General features: G+C 41.2%; 1 protein-coding gene across 1 annotated transcript in view; it reads left to right on the top strand.

The window, feature by feature from the left end:
- The first annotated feature begins 2,640 nt into the window (after positions 1–2,640).
- The window catches only part of sorcs3 (sortilin related VPS10 domain containing receptor 3), a 204,857-nt gene continuing 189,243 nt past the window's right edge, over positions 2,641–18,254 (top strand). Inside the window, exon 1 of the mRNA XM_042396082.1 lies at positions 2,641–3,542. Within this exon, the coding sequence (XP_042252016.1) occupies positions 2,856–3,542 (687 nt within the window). The 5' untranslated portion in view covers positions 2,641–2,855. The remainder of the gene's footprint in view (positions 3,543–18,254) is intronic.

The raw sequence follows: 18,254 nt of genomic DNA, 5'->3' as shown, positions 1-18,254 counted from the left end.
CGCTTTCATTAAAATCTCATTACATGTCTCTCTCCAAAATAATTCAGTCTCAGCGTACAGTTACTGTCTGTGTTTATCTGACTGGCTCTTAGTTTTTCCTGGGTGTTGACCTGCATGGCCATAGTTCTCTTAGGATAGAGGTGGTAGAGGACATAGCCCATAGGGCAGTGGCTCCCTACCTCTAGCTAGTGATCCTTGAAAAAAAATATCTAAATCTATTTGCAACCCCTTGTCACAGGTTAAGACCAGTTCTCAGGTAAAATGTTTTAAGAATTCACAAAGAAAAATGCAATCAGTTTTGTGTCACATATGTTTTTTTGTCTGCTTTTCTATCATGTAAACCATATTATAACCCCTTTGGAGGAGGGGTCCCTACCCAAGGTTGGCAACCACTGGCCTATGGGGACAAGCAGCATGGCCTTGTGGGTAGAGAAATTCACAAAACTGGATCATCACATCTTAAGTCTCCTTGAATAAGGAGCCCCTGGGACAGTTAATTTCCTTTTGACTGTTACACTTTGGTGAAATGTTTTACGCCTGGCTCTGTGGAGTACAGAGGACTCACATTACTCTCCATGTAATGCTGCATCGATTCCCTCCAACTGATATTTTCACACATGAATGTGTATCATGTTTCTCTGCAGCTGGAGTTGGAAATCCACACAACCATCTTTTTCACACTGATATGATTGGAAATTTGTTGAAATTCAGACAGAGTCCCCTGAGTGTTCCCTGATGGGCAATTTGTGGGCAGTCAAGTTGATAGACAAGGACACAACATGCCAGATCGTTAATGAATAACCCTGCTGTACTGAGGCACACACTCAAACAAACACCCACTCAAACAGACAAACTCTCTCTCTTTCTCACACACTCACAAACACACACACACGTTTTCTGCTTTTATATCACCATTCCATCCGTGCTCTAAGTCCTTGATGTGCATATCGCGGCACTGTATCCCAGCACTCCCTCTCCTTCCTCTCTCTCATATGCCTCTAGGCGCTGCCTTATTTCCCCCCAAGGAGTGGTGCAACTCCCTGCCAATTCTCCCCAATCCATCAGTGAGTGTTCTGCCCCCCCGAGGCGCCACATACACCAGCGCTGAGTTTTTTTTTTATATCCCCCGTACCGTCATTGACCGGGTCTCCTCAATGAGTTGGAGCTGTCTCTGCTTCTTCCTCACATTATGTTGAGTTTGTTATGAGAGTGAGAGATTGGCATGCTGTTAATGGACATACCACACTGACAAAAGGGACAAATAGTTGACCAGTGGAGGCTGCTGGTTGCTGGCCAGGCAGCTGTATATCAGTGTACATGTGATATTTTGCCTATTTGTGGCTTAAAAAAGGACACAATTATTCTTCTTATTATTTATTTAATTACTTAACTTTGAGATGATGGTATCTCTGTTTTTAGAGAGTCCTGTGCTAAACCACCTTGGCTGACCATATTTTAGCTGTGATATCTTGTTAAAAATGAATTGTTCTTAACTCCACCTGACTGAGTCATCTTTATCACTCTGCTGAAGTAAGTAAAGTGCTTAATGGAACTATATGGTTGGTCCTGTTTGGATAAGGTTTTCTAAATAGACATATTTTTCAGTGTCAGGTGTCTTACTGAACAGAATGATGTAAATTCATCCCATGTTTGGGAAAAAGAAACGAAAAAAAAAGAAACAATTTCGTAATATCCGCCACAATTTTACAATATTTCATGTGAAAAAAATTAAATATTGTCATATAATACAATGTTTTCCGATGCTGTTCATATGATACAATGCTATTTTATTGAATAGTTAAAATAGCAGTAATGAAATGTTGGACATTTGGATGTTTTCAATGAACATCCAGTCATTAATAAGGTAAATCCAGGGTGACACTGCTGATGTTGGTAATAACCCTTCAACAAGACCAAATTTAAGCATATTAACTTGATAACTAATTAATAAGTTGTGGACATCGAGCACTTCATTCTGATAAGTCCAGCGTGTAGTGTAAAGGAAATGATTTGTTGTCTAGCGTTTCAATACAAGTCTGCAATGGTTTCAATACCACAGGAAGAGGATCCATCGCCCTAAAAACGTGTGCTGTTGTGCCACCGCACAGATGAGCAGGTCTGTTGTAGTTCTATAAAAAAATACACTGCATATAATTTGACTTGAGTTGAGTTGAGTTTTTGTTACTTTTATTCTATTTATTAACAGAGTCCTTTAGATTGAGTCATTAGATGTGTAAATCCGGGGTGATACGGCTAATACTGGTGATAATGATTGAAGTCGAATCGAAGTCCAATTAAATCAAAATTCAATATTACAAAATGTCAGGTAAGATAATATAATACACAACAAAAATATATAATAAATAAGAAAAATATAATGCATTCAAAAAGATTGATTTTAGATTATGATATGACTTGCGCTATAGACTATTCTGCATAGGTCATATCTAAACTACTTTTAAGTGTAAAGAATAGGAGAAGGCTCAGCACCATGGACAGCGCTCCTCTCTCTCTCTCTCTCTCTCTCTCTCTCTCTCTCTCTCTCTCTCTCTCTCTCTCTCTCTCTCTCTCTTCTCCCCCCCCCCCTCTCTCTCACTCTCTCTCTCACTCCCTCCTGTCTCTTCCGGACGCACACTCGGCAGCTGGCTGCGATACAGCTCCTCCCTCCTGTGTGGTGGCTTTCCCGACCAAAGATCCTTGGACGTGAACAGTTTCGCTGAAGAGCAACCCCCCACCCCCAAATAACCAGACGGACAATCGAGGCGTCAGTTATTCCATATCGACCTGAGTGAAGGGAGTTGAGGTGTCGGATAAGGTCTCCAACGGTCCTTCACCCCCCCAAATCTCTGTCAACGATGGAGACTTGGGCTGGCTTCTGCCCAGGCTTGCACTTATCTCTGGGTATCTGGGTGATGATAGCCGCTCATACCCTACAAAATGTCAAGGCGGAGATAACTTGCGCATCTTGCCCGTCGCCAGTTCAACTTCATCTGGAGGAATTACAGCTGGGTATGCGCACTGACCCGACAGAGGAGCCGACCCCCCTAAAAAACATCCGAGTAGAGTTTAGGGAACTCGGGGTTGCAGACCAAAATACTGGAGTGGACGACGACCATGAGACAGGCGTTTCTGCCAAGGATATCCCCCAGTTCCCTCAAGATGTCAGTTTGGATGGAGTTAGTACAAAAGATGATGCATCAGGGTCCAGTGAAAAAAGTCACCGCGGCAATGACAAGAAAGGGGAGCCCGAATTGGGTGAGGATGCTGCGCTCCGGAGAGCGAGAAGAAGCGGTCCTGAGTTTGCCGAGTTCAGCGAGAGCGGGTGGACTGGCCGGTCTGACGTGGATGCAGGCACTTCGGAGGATCGGGGCTCGCTGTTAGACGGACACAGGCAGGGCAGGTCCGAGTTCAGATGGAATAGGGATGAAGGGAGAGGGAATAACCGGCAGGATGAGCCCAAGCTCACCAGCAGCACTTTCGCTCTGACGGGGGACTCCGCGCATAACCACGCGGTGGTCTACTGGTCAGAGCAAAACAGCAGCGTAAGTACAGCCCTTGTTTATTATTTTTCTTCTGTATATTTAGTTGCTTTTCACGACTCCACAGTTCAAATTAACTCCTTCCTAAGAGTGGGGTATTTTGAGCTGCTGGGTGAATAAACTCCCTGACGCTCAGAGCAGAGACTCTGCTCTGTCGTGCCGCTGAGTTGTGGTTCACTGTTAACAGGTGCACTGGAGGCTACAGATGCGCACCGACGCACACTGTTCCCTAAATGCCAGACTTGTGCAGCGACTGTGAATTGAATTCGGCCTCGACCTTTGACTTTCCCATTACCCACGAAAATCCCTCTCTGTTACTGCATCTCTACTGCTGTTTTGTGACATTATCCTAACATCTACATTGTGAGTTTAATATTTAGTTTGTCGTGATTTATAGCCTTAGTGGGAAAATATTTATGATTTATTTGCGCCGAATTTGAGATATGCTAATGCATGATTCATTCCTCCCTAATGAAGCGAGGTTTTTCATCCAAATTAATCGATTGGGGAAGGAGGGAGTTATAAATTATTGCTCAATCTACCATAAATCCTTTAATTCGTTAGATCATGAATTTCTTCTCTAATTGCTTATGCTTCCTTTGAATTTGAGGCTTTACTGGTTGCTGAACTGAACACCTAAAACAGTGAATTCGTCCAGGTTTATTAAATATGTAGGACCAATATACTTTTCAAATGTAAATGGTGACCAGCATTTCTGTGTCATACAGTCTCTACTCTGAAAATAAAAAAAGGTGTCAGCCTGGATGCATTACCACAGACTTTCCAAAGGGGGGTGTTCAGTGTTTGGAGGTTGGGTCTTACCCCCATCTGCATTATCACCAAGGAAGAGATCTGTGCCTCCTTGAAACAATGGTGGCTAATGACATAGACTCAGGGATTAAATGCAACACTTTCTTGTACCGTTGTGACAGTAGCGATGCAAAATAGAAATTGAGAAAAAAATCTCTTCATTTAACACTTTAACAGTAGACACAAATAGATATTTATTTTCCCAATGTCTGAAACAACTACCTTCAAAAATACAGTTTTCATTTAGAGAATGCTAGATGCTCAATTTAAGACTGTAAAAATATGTATATCAGAACCGGCACCCTAATAGATTACCTTGCAGTGTAGGAAGGCAGCATGCAGTCCTTTGAGTGTCACAACATTACTGTATAGGTCAAAGGCAGGGGCAACCTCATGCCATAACATGTGTAAATCTTTACAGCAGTAGCAAATAGTTCTCACAGTACCGCTTACTTCTCTGAAATGACACAGACCATAGTCAAGCCCATTCTGCACACAAAATGGATGAACATACTGCCCCTCTTACACAAGAGGGCCCTCATAGAAAGAGAATAATGAGAAAAAATGAATCAAAGTCATTTACACAACCATGTAAGCTCACGGAGAGCCAATGGGTTTCACAAGCTTAATTTGTTGTTGTTTTGGCTGCTCCACTCACTTTATTCTGTTTGAAAAAAAAAAAAAAAAAAAAACAACAACCACATATTCAGTCTTGTCTGTGCTGATTATGGAACGGTACATGAACTTGTTTTTTAACCCGCAGTGAAGACTGAGGCACTGTGAGAGGAACATGTCTGTGTGGGCATGTACATGTGTGTGAGTATGCGCTGGATGGAGAGGGTTAGGGGGTTATTGTGTGCCCCTGCCCCTCAGCTTTACATCTTTAATAATTATCTTGAAGACTGAGGCCTCTATTTCAAAGTCTTTCCCTCTTTCATTGGAAAAAGAAGTGGAATCAGGCCTGACCTCAAGAGCATCCTCAAGAGATGGAGATCTGCTACTTAATCTTCATTGGCTGTTGGTGCTTGTTCTGGTGATGAATGGAGTGGAAAGACAAGGAGATTGAGCTTGAAGTCCTGAACTTAACTTCAGCAGTAGTTAAGTTAGAGTAAGAGTAAGTGGCTGGCTAACGGGATGACTGGCTAGTTGGATGGATGACCCGCTCGCATCAGTCACCTTAACCTTGACTGTGTACTCACCGCCTATTGTACCCTTTGCAGGCTTAATTTTTCCCACATCATTTCACTACAGGGACTGTCCTTGTGAGGAAAGGGACAGTACTGGTTGTTTAGTTAGATTCTTAAAACCACCAGGGCCTTCCTGGTGGCCTAAGATGTTTACCATGTAATCACAATGTCCAAGGTTTGATCCCTGCAGGGGACTTTTGTTGCATGTGATACCCTGGGGTTTCTCCCCATGTTCTCTGTTTTATCAGTCTGCCATTAAATAAAGGCAAAAAAACAAAGAAAATAATCACACTATAATAACAGAAAGTGCAACTGACCAATGGTGATATTGTCCTGACATGGTAACTCTTGTGGCCATGTGGATAATGACTGTTGTCTCTTAGAAGCAACAGTCATTATAGCATGATGGCCTTATTGCACAGCAAAACCTCTTGGGAAGGAGGTCAGGTGTACAAAGTGGCCGACCCTAACAATGGAGGCCACTGTTTGCACCATGTCTCCTACTTTTGTTGTTTTTAAAAAAAATCTTGAACACAATCTTTCCCTAACCCTGACCAAAGAGTTCTTCAGTTTAGCATGACACTGATAATTCATAAGCTTGACCACATTGGTTTTGTTCAACCCTTACCACAATCTCTCCCTAATCTGAACCAAGTAGTTCTTTTAAACATGGCAACAATCATTGTCTCATATGGGTCAGTTTTGGAAGGCATGGACAAACAACCTGCTTAATTATTCATGTTAGAGGACTTATTGGTACTATAATTTTTTTTTTTTTGGTGGAACATAACTGATCCTGAAGGACTGATTGGATGGATGGCAGTCATGTGCCCTGTTCCACTGACCTTTAGCCAGGACAGCAAATCCCTACCTGCTCATCCATTTAAATTCCACTGGACTAAAAGCCTAGAATATAAATGTAAATGAATCTCAGCTGGCTCACTGGTATGCTGTCTGGTTGACTGGCCTCGGCATTGAGCATAAATTCACCACCTCTTGGTGCAGAGACTTTCTCTCAGTCCTATTTCAGCCAGATTGGTCGGCCGTGTCTTGTACTGTGACTACCTCCTGGAGGACATGACGCTGCTGTGGGTTCCCTGGGGGGGGGCGGTGTCCTCTGAGGCGTGTACACAAGGCTAATGCACTCTCACTGTCTCTCTGTACCTGTCCAACTCACTGTCTCTGCCCCCACTGCCTTACCTCTCTTTCTCTCTGTCTGTCGTTGTACGTGTCTCATGGTTATGTTGAAGCCTTAACCTTTGATATTAACTGGGAATGTAGAGGTAGCAATGTTGAGACTAACTGTCATTTATAATATTCATGGGCATAATTCCAATGAAGCATCTCTACAGCAAAATGACAAGTTCTTTCTCCTCAAGTATCTTTGAGGCTGTGTAACCCCCCACCCTCCACAGTCTTGAGCATAATGGCATTGTGACTGACAGCTTGAATATAAAATGGATAGCTTTAGCAGTGTCTCTTTTAATGTGATCTTGAAAGATTCATCTCTTCTAGGGGAACCTTGAGATTTCATCCTAACAGCATAATCACAATGAATATGTTCCTTTAAAAAAAACGTAACCATAAATATCAGCTTATTTTTGGTTAATCAATGCCACATTTTCACCCTTTGATGTTTATTTCATGTACTTTAGCACATGGCGTTGCCTTTGTTGTCCTCCATCCGTTGGTGGGGGTGAGGAAAATTAGCATAAGATGGTGCGAGTATGAGCTCGACTCGAGTGGTCTTTAAAGTCGTGAGAACTCATGCTGAGGCAGGTCAGTCATATCTGGCACGTCATCAGGACTGACTGTGTGTGTTTGAAATTCCCAGATCCCTCTTGAGAACCGAAGGAACACACGCAGGCTAGTGAGTGGCATTTGAAGGCAAAAATGTCATGCAGCAAAAACACACACGCACTGGGCATTACACTCATGCATGTTGTAATGCACGTGCTCGTTTTTAAACATTTAAACTTAAGGATCAGGAAAATACAATACATTTTGCAGGACGTCATAATCTTTCAGAACAGGAGTCTTTTAGAATATGACATCCAGCAAAAATGTTGTAGTAGAATACATTATCAACCTGACCTGACTGCTATTTGCATGTTATGGTCATTATATGCACCATACATAGTGTAGGAAGACAAGGACAGAGCCGTGTGTAGCATTTTCAACCACAGCCTCTGCAGCAAGGGGATGTGATTTAGGATGAAGAGGTGGATCTTGCTCCTGCTCACTTTTCATCAACCCCTCTGACCTGTCAGCCTAAATTACTGATGATAATACATTATAAAGTTGTTTCTTTTCTTCCCTCTCCCTCTACCCTGGTGGCCTTCTGCTCTGGAGGAAGAGAGAAGGAAAAAACTAGAATGTCATAAATAATGTAGCCTTCCAGCAGGCCTTATCTCCCTCATCCCTCGATCTCTCCTCGCTACAACCTCTCCTCCTCCTCTAATTAGTGTCTACAAATTTGTTTCCCGTCTCTAGTTTTTTTTTTTTTTTTTTTTTTTTTGCAGTGAAAGTATGATGGTGTGGCAAGAAGCCATGTGCCACAAAACATGAATGGAAAATCTGTCTTGACTGGCCTCCAGCGTTAAACTCTTGGCCACAGTTCCTAAACAGTTGGGGCTGGAATGAGGCTCGCTCTTGACCTCCTGATTCCATGCAGTGTGGTTTTAAAAGCATGCTATGTCACTTAATGCTTACACTGTGTGCCTAAGCTTTTAAATTTCCATGTGTAGGATGAGTCACGCAGGTCATATTTAATTTCAGGATATCTAAATGTGTAGCACAGATGTTAGCCATGCAGAATAAAAATCATTGTTTGCTTACAAAGGTTTTGTGTGGGAAGGGCAGTGCATTCAAGTATATCATCTGAAATATAACCAGAAAAATACAGTAACATATCAGATTAACACATACTACTATCAAAAACATCTAACCCTTATGACTGCTCTCACAAAAAAAGTCCCACCACTTTTCTTCTCCTGGACGTTAACTAGGTGAGCACAATTTGAGAGTACATTTTATAACTCCTGCTAAAGGTCACCTGATGCACTTAAAAGTGTCCCATAATGTTAAAATCTTCTTTTGCGCTCAGCATACACTTGCTACAACATTAAGGAAGCCATTCAGGAAGCCATCCAATCAGGATGCAATGCAGTGCACCGCAGATCTCGGATCAAATCAAGCCACTAAAAGCTTTGAAGATATGAGCACGTGCGTAGTAGAAACCCAGCCGCTTGGACAAGAGGCTTTAAGGCTGCGTTCGCCAAACCTAATAGCCTCATTATGTTTCCTGTATGATTGCCACTGTGGCTGAGGCGCTGATGGAAGCCGCCTCGCTATGACTTCAGAGGGTTGAGTATAATCATACGCTTGGCCACTGATCCCGTTCAGCAGTACAAGGGTGCTGACATTATTCGTGTGAGGGAAAGACAGCGAGGTAGAGAGTAGTGCGTGTGTAAGTATATGTGTGTTAATTATATTGGTACACCCCAGTGTCAGATTTAATTTGGTTTAATTTCTATTCTATTAAATGCCTTTTTCCCATCAGGGGTATCCAGAGAATGCGGGGTACCACCTACTAGGGTAGCGTGGCTTCTTCTCACTGTCTTCCTCTTGCTGTGCACAGTTTGAACACCTATGGATTGACTTAGGGAATATTGAGCTTTGGCTTTGAGACTTCTAAGTCCCAGAGGAACAGTGCATTTTGACCTTATCCACTTTTTTTCTGAGCCAAGTGTGATACCTTGTAATTTTGATGTCCCTTGCCATTTCCCAAATATGGGCATTCCGGGGAGAACGGCCAGGCAATGAGCACGTAATAATGTCAGACCACAGTGAAGCGATAGACCACATGCTGTGTTTCTCTCTCTCCGCCTCGGCCTTTATTCACTTTTTCCCTCTATCTTCCACGCTGTTCTCCTTCAGCAGACTCTGTCCCTCCCACACATTGATATGTATTCATTAGGTCACAAATACACAAAATCACAAGCACCCAGGGACATGCAAACTCTGCATGCAAACAGGCAGACACAAATTTGTACACGTGTACACACATGTTCATGTAAAAAAAAACCCCAAAAAACACACATGCACACATGCACATACACGCACACCCTCAATCATTCTCAGTATCATGTCTCACTCTTGGTCGGAGTGAATGGTGTCGTGCCTGGAGGAGGTTGTCATTGATGGAGACTAATGTTGACACATCACACCCCAGGACCTGCAGTCAATTAACACATTGTCTAATTAAAGTGATCTACTGGTTTATCTATGAGAGATTGAAAGTGGCTGTAAAATGGGTGCACGCTGCATTAACTTTACAATCAGGTCTGCTTCTTTATTTCCATTTGGATTTTAATGCTAATAACCTGCTTAAACATCCCCCATTACCAAACAGATTGAGTAAGCATCTTTCATTGATGGTGGCAGGAGATAGATGCTAATGATTTTGGATTTCAATTTTCTATTAATACCCCTCTCAAGCAAAATATTCCAGCAGCTGCTGTACGTGACTGAACTTGTGACTGTCCATACTATCTGATGTGGAACTTAGCTTGAAAAGTGCCCTTTAAATAAATCATCCCTCAACTGGCTATAAGTCATTTTCCTCCCACCAAGGTTTGCGCTTACTTCCTTTGAATGGGAACCACATCACATTTCTATCAAACACAGTAATTGTCTCTTATTTACCCAGCCTCTATGCTGAGCTGCTTTTAAAATTTTAATGACGCCGTAAGAGTTGTTTAGACTGCTTGACGGGTACGGTGCTAATATAATCCTGCCTTATAAAGGAGACTGTGAGTAGTCATGGATATCAATGAATTATTAATCCTCATGCTCTTTTATAGGTGTTTTCTGTGAGGGTGGAGCTTCCACTGGAACAGAAAGCACAGTGCCTTCTCACAACCCTGTTTAGAAAAATACTGTGAATAAATAGTAAGATAGGCCAAGGTAAAGACATTGCTAATAATCCCTTTGCTTAGTCAATGAATAGAAGTGACATGAAGACTGAAAACCTGGCATTTAATTTCCACTGAGGCCCCATTTAAAGGCTTTTACTCATGCTCTTAGTGACCAGAAAATACAAACAAATACTACTTTATTGAAAATGTCAGTTTTTGTTGATACCTAAGTGTTGACAGTGTTTTTACAAATACAGCATGTCTCTAACACAGTCTCATCAACAAGTAAAAATTAATGTCACTGAGTGATATGACCAGAAGCTCCAGAACTAGCATATAAGTGGACCTTGAGTCACCTAGGAACTGCTGTTTCCAAAATCAAGAATAAACTGTCAATCTCAACTTTTAAAGTAGCACTGTGTAACTTTTGAAAGAAGTAATAACACACTCTTCCTCCTAAACATGTAAAGTTGAACTAAATAATGAAACACACCACCAAAATTGGTGAATTCAGTACATTCTGGTATAACCTGTAGCTTCTGATGTTAGAAAATTTAAGACACTTCTGCTGATAAAAATTGTGTGATATGATCAAAAGCTACAGAATTAAGTAAATTGACCTTAAGTGGAGATTGTTTAGTCAAAATTAAGAATTTAGTTGAACAAAAATTGCATTCATTACAGGACAGTTGCTTTGCTTTACAGTGCACCTGAGTTTCTATTTGTCTGGACACTCAAAGAATCATAGGCAGGATATCTGCCAAACGGTATTTGTTATGTTGTTTTAGCTGATAATTGCTTTCAAGAATGAACACCTGGATCCAACTGACAACAAACTGTTGCCACCTGTAATCAAGTTTGTGTTAGCTAATGCACAGAGGAGTGAGGCAGTTGCTTTTTGTTGTCAGTCAGCGTCTGTCTGTTTTCAGTAGAGAGATGAGAGGAGATTGCATTCGTCCATGTACGTAGCTCCTGTTTGCTGTCAAGATCCTGGAAACTAGACTGCAGTTGCTTCACGCTGTCACACATGTGGTGATAAATGGCTTCGATGTGTGAATCTGCATGTTGGTGTGCATTCGAGTATGGGATGTGTGCTTGCTCTTTTATATGTATACTATATGTGTCAATGTGAGTTGCTAATGGATGTGAGCAACTACTAACTCATAAAAACCTAATGAAGCATGATGATTTAAGAATTCTCAGCTTTTGCTTCTTTAACTGACAAAGAAAGCATCAGAGCTCAAGCACAAAAAGTTCAGTCTTTATTCGTTTCCCCAGTAGGTAATTTGTTTGCAGCAACTAAAAAACGTAAAAATACAACACTGTAGCCCAAATATGCTGTAAGTGGATAATCGTACATAGCAAACCCATAATGACAAAGAAAGCGCTGATGTCTCCTCTACTTTACATTAACCCAAACAGCTAAATAATCTCTTTTTCATGCTAGTGTAATAAAGACATCCCCAAGTGGCCCCACTTTGACCCTTGTGGCTTGTTTTCCCCCTTCCTCTGTTTGTTCCCCTACTTTATTCACAGCGTCTTCAGTTGAAGGTAGTACTGAACACAAGCAGCAATGTTGAGTAATGAGTGGTAACAGGCGTGTAACTAAATAAATATCCTTAGTCTGACATTTTTTACGTGCTCCAGCTTGCAAGCCTCTTTTTTGCCTGCGTCAACAGCACAGTGATTTTCTGCAGTGTTGCTTGTCGTGCTGAGAGCAGCACATAAAAGGCAGCATCAATGAGGGGTTGTTCTTTTTTAATGTAAACTTTATCACTTTTTTTGTAGTAGTTGTAATGAAGAAACCCTCTTGAATGTTCAGTTATATCGTTGTGTCATTTGTTGATGGAAAGTATATTTAGTCATTCCAAACCTGGCACCTTCTAGTACATTTCTTGCCCAAAAGTGGAGGCTTAAACCTTCTAAATCCCAATAATTCTCAGGAAAGGTAGCCACAGTGCTGCCCCAGTCCTGTCATAGAGAGACTGATAGTGGGCCTTTACAATCAATGGTGCTCAGTATCATTCTTGGAGTGTCATATACCTTCAGGCTACAGTGAAAATAAGGCAGTAACAGTTCAGCCACAGTAAGACTTATTTGGATGCTGTACCTTATTGTGGTTTAGGGACAGTTATAACCTGCATTTATCAATATTTTTCACACTAATAATGAATTAAATGAACAAAATGTGACAGGGGTCAGTTGTAGCACTGAACTTCTGCTAAATTAGCTTACACCCAACTCAGTACAGAGTTCTTTTCAGCTTCTGTTAGCTCATTGTTTTGGGTTACAGCCCACTTTTGCTATATGGTTCACTGCAGCATTTTTTTTTTTAGCAAAAAAGCTCAGAAAGAAAACCAAAGTAAACCAACTAGCTTTTGAAGACACTTGAACATTTATCAAGCCACAGACGCATATATTTATATATGTGCATGTGTGTGTATGCTTGACCCCTTTGACCCCTACAGTGAGGGGATCTGGTGGTTCTGTTATGCTTTGGGGGGCATTTTGCTGGCATGGTTTGGGTCCACTTGTCCCCTTAGAGGGTCACTGTTCTGAGTGATCACCTTTATCCCATGATGAAACATTTCTGTCCTGATGGGAGTGGTCTCTTCCAGGATGACAATGCCCCCATCCATAGAGCACAAGGGTCACTGAATGGTTTGATGAGTATGGATCTCCCACCTATGGGAGACTTTGGACTAATATGTTAGGCAGTGCTCTCCATCACCATCATCCAAACACCAAATGAGGGAAGATCTTTTGTGAGAATGGTGTTCATCCCTCCAGTAGAGTTCAGAGACTTGTAGAATCAATGCCAAGGCGCACTGAAGTTGTTCTGGCAGCACATGGTGGCCTCACACCATACTAAGACACTTTATGTTGGTTTTTCCTTTAATTTGTCACCTGGATTTGTCACCATATATATATATATATATATATATATATATATATATATATATATATATATATATATATATGGTGGTGGTGGTCCTCCCCCAGAAATTTTTTTTTAACCAAATTTCCTGCATTTCTACTATTACTACTACTGTCTATATTTGTTGAGGCAGCAAAATTATTGTATTTGTATTTGTATTTGAATAAATAAAGACTACTGTTTTTGTTTTTATTACACTTTAAATTTTAGAAAATGAAAGTGTTACAATAAGTATTTATGAATAAACTATCTTACTAAGGAGGTCCCCACACCGGGTCTTGAATTGGAGTCTTCCAGATCATAGACAAGTGTGCTGACTACTGAGCTAAAACTTTACTCATCACCTCAATGCAGACAGACCTCTACCTATTTATACACCCATAACACAGAGACAGCACACCGTGTAACATCTAGGGAAGAACTTCAAAGGCAATTCTTGCTTTGCACTTTCCTTGAAAATGTGCGTCATGTAGCAAGTGGATGTGACTCCTCTCGTTGAGACCTTCTGATAGATGTAACAGCGGAGTAGAGGAGACAGATTGAAATAACGATGTAACTGACCTGCGTGCTGGTATTTGATGTGTTTTTTTTTTCTTCCTGAAAACAAATAATTTTAAAAATATTTGTATGAAACAAATATTTGTAAACCCCCCCCCCCAAACTATTTGTGCTTTGCCGAATGACGTATTTGTATTCAGGCACACCCCTAATTTCTACGCCACCTAACTTCTTGGATTAAGTCAACAAACAGCCACCTGCACTAGTCTAGATTAGTTAGATTGAGGGTGTTATGAAAACCAAGAATGCATCATGAACAGTAAATAATTGGGTGTATCAGGACAGGAAATGATTATCAGAAGAATGGCCATTTCATATTTGAAATTATATTTATAAAAACATTATGTAGCCTAAAATGGTAGTATGTAACCTACAAACCTAATATTGGAGATCACAAGAAAGTTTCAGCGCAACAGAGACACAGAGCATCCTGTAACCATAGTAACTTACTCTCACTCCTGCCTGCGTGCACAAGACGTGAGAGGAGAAGGAGAGACAATGTGCTGCTGCCAGAAGAGCCGCTGACTGAGATTACTCAGTCATGGGAATACATTACAACATATTAGATTTGTGTATATATCTCATTTTCCCCCGCTGCTGCGCCATGCTGCTCTGTCTTGTCTGTCAGTGTCCTCTTTTCGCAACATTATCAGTTATGAATTCATTCCTCACTGCATAGAAAATGGACATGGGGCGTGAGCATGTGAAAAGTGTCAGTTGTGTGAGCCTCACGGTCAATGTGTGAGAGTTGGTAGCCCTGCAACTGTTTGCTAACAGATAGCCATTTTTATTAGCCAGATAGGCTATATGGAGGTGGCTCTATTATGTAGCTTTTTTGTTCCTTGCTAGTGATCAAAAATTCATTAACTGAGCTTTAACTTGACACATTCAAATTGAAAATAACCTAACAATGATTATGATGCATTTTGTTGCCTGATACATGACAACAATCGCATTTATCTTTCTTTTTTCCCACAAGGCACAAATGGCTCCCATTGACTCACACAGCATGCTAGCAATAGTAGCCGTATGCTAAAGCCATCTCAATTAGCACACATTATCCCACACATTATTATGACAGCATTAGCTCAGGCTTGACCTTTTCATCAGGGAGATGAGCAGAATCACAACAGGAAAATGGGCGAAACCTGTAAATGGCCAACATCAATGCGATAAACTGTACTCTGGAATCACCTGGATTCACCACTAAACACACTAGGGTAATCTAGTAGTTTAGCAATAAACTACACAGTATGTTTCAGACAAAACATGGGGTGTGATTTATTTAAATTCATTACGTTTGGGCCGTCAATACAATAATGCCTTTGTAGTCTGTGGTTCCAGCTTTAACAATGAATATGTTCTGTAATCTTCAAAAGTAAGTCAGTTATGTAAAATTTAATGAATTATGAATAATGCCCCATTTCCACCATGTGGCCTGCCCAGACTCTGGCGGTATCAATTATCTTGAAGGGGATAGATCTCATTCCAGTTACTATCTGATTTTAAACAGGTCAGTGTAAAGACATAATGGAATTTAAATGAAACCACTCAAATTGAAGCAATGATTTGTTGCATGGTGAGCTCTCTGTAGCAACTTTATTTAATTAATTCAATTCAGTAAAGTGCCTTGAATTCTCACTCACCTTTGTTCTGTCCATGTAGCTCCAGAATAAGTCATTATATTCATTATGTATCTATACATTCAGCATGATTCTTACTGTTCTAATCTGCTCTGTTCTGAACAAAGGACATAATCTGGTATAATAACTGATGGGTTATTAAGGCAACAGTCCTGGTTGTTGTCTTGCTCACAGCGTTTATCATTCAAAGACCATATCCCACTGATAAGTGCTGGGAATGTAGATAGGAAAGTGGAGTCTGTGTATGATTATTAACATTCGCCGAGGTAGGGCTACAAGTGAAGGCATCGCTACATCATCCAGACCAGAGAGATGGATGAGGGGAGCGGGGCCAAGGGAAAGTAGGCATTGTTGGGAACCCACAGAGTAGCATGCAGCTCTGAAGAAACCCAGCGCAGGTAATTATCACATTGCGCCACTTAAATGAACATGCTTTTGTACAGCAGAGAGCAGTTTAATCAAGACTGTTTGTGTGCCTTTGTGTGCGTTTGTCTTTGCCCTCTGCCTGTTTTTCTAAGCATTTTGTTATGTTGTGCCTCTTAGCACTTTAGCCCACCCTACTTTCAGAACCAGAATGTAACACTTCCACTAAACCGGTCATTTTTATGCGGAAGTGACTGCTTTGTGTGTTCTTGTCAAACAAGTGTTCCTCTTAGTCCACTGCTGTGCTTCCCACCAGCAGCCTGGCACGCCATCCAGCCTGTAGCGAAGGAGGCTGACTCTTCCTGTCATTCCTGTGGTCCCACATTTGCTGCCTGCCTGCCTGCCGGCTGCTCCTTAGGCAGTGCCTTTGTCCATCACTAGAGGGAGTGGGTAGCCTAAATAATAATGAAGTGTAATATGAGCTGCAGGACAAGAGGACAGAGAGAGAAGTAGAGCGAGAGGGAGAGACCACTGATTATTCATTACCCTTACTTTAGAGCTGCAGCCTCGCTGAGTATATACAGCCTCAGTACTCTTAGATAATGGATGATGCATATGCTGGATGTTGTAAATGCAGAGTGTAGCTGGATGGATGTCATTAGAAAAATCCTGCATAGATAAATTTCTTGCTTTGTGGCAGATAAAAAGATTCTGTAATTGACTGAAAATCATGGGTAAGAGACTCTGTGTGTGTCTGTATTTGTTTGTGTGTGATGAGAGAAGGCAGGGGGGAGGCATACAGAGTCAGATAGATGGATGGGAACATGACAGCAGCAGACACACACTGAGTGATAAAAAGACACGCACTCTTGGACTCTCACAACGCAGCTAGTTCGGTGCATGCTAAATATTACAGTGCATCTCCTGCAGCAACTCAAATCTGTTCCCTCCTCTGTTCCTCAGAAGTAGATCAGGCCCTGCTTGTCTCTCCCAGCTGCAGCCTGAGCCTGTTTGCTGCCCTTTCACAGCTCACTTGCCACACATGAAAATGTTTATGTGGCCCTAATTGAATTTAGAGCTACATGGTTTACCAGATAGAAAAGCATTTGTAGAGCAGGCTGCTACAAGAGAGATAATCCGGCTAGTAAAGATTCTTCGCTTCTGCAGCCTATCGCTGCAGTTTAAGGAGCTTTAGTTTCAGCCATCACTGGGAGAAGGAATTTAGGTGGAGCCAAATCTTGGTGCTGCGCTTCAGGATATAGTGGTCATAGTGTGGCATATGATTTCACTTTTTCCGTTTCATTCATTTTGCCTAAAGAGAGATGAATGTCAGCTAACATTTATCATTTTTACCCCACTGGTGATGACAATGTTGGTCAGTCTATCAGTCCATTTGTCCACCCAACACATCGGTCCAGAGCTTGACATCTCCACAGATGACAGTAAAATTTGATGTGGTGATTGATATTCGTAGTGATTTTTGTGAATCTCTGATTGTTCCCATAGCACCACCATCAGACCAATTTACTAAGCCCCTTTCCGTTTCCCAAAGGATGAATCTTTCATTGTGCCTTTCTTTGGTACCTGAGGTGTGTACTTTAGTCACAAGATATAATCTAATAGACAGATTGTCATTAAATTTGCTGAACATGGTCATGTTTCCAGAGAGTTGGTCCTTTTTGATGCTGACAACTTTCCTCCACTACAAGCCTCAGGACTAAATGTTTCTCCTTCTGTAGGAAAGGGATTAGAATGTCAATAGTGAGGGTATGTTGCATGTTCCATCTAGGGCTGCACCTGAAGAATATTTTCATTACTGATTATTATTCTCTCCATTTATCAAGTAATGATAGGTCCATAAAATGTCAGTGAACAGTAAAAGATGTCCATCCCAGTATCCCACAGGCCAAGGTGACATCTTCAAAAGTCATTCATTTTCAGAGAAAAGAAGCAAATGTTTACAATGGAGAATCTACCACAATAGAGAATAGTAGGAGTTATTGATAAATGACTACAATGTTTCATTTTCTGTCACTCGACTAATTGATTAATCAACAAATCGTTTCAGCTCTGGTTCCATCCAAAGCTTTTGTTACACTTCGAGTTCGAAGAATTTTTGTATTTATACTATTTTTTCTGCTATTTTTCGATCGATCATAGTCTCAAATATGAGTATTTGCTGCTTTTCACTTTTACATAATTGTAGATTGAATGTTTCTGGACTTTTGGTTGGTCAAAACAAGCAAGATGTCACCTTGGGCTTTAGGAAGTTGTGATGGGTATTTACACAATTTTCT

The sequence above is a fragment of the Thunnus maccoyii genome, chromosome 2 (genome assembly GCF_910596095.1).
Source record: "Thunnus maccoyii chromosome 2, fThuMac1.1, whole genome shotgun sequence".
NCBI lineage: Eukaryota > Metazoa > Chordata > Actinopteri > Scombriformes > Scombridae > Thunnus > Thunnus maccoyii.
This window is presented reverse-complemented; position numbering and strand designations above follow the sequence as displayed.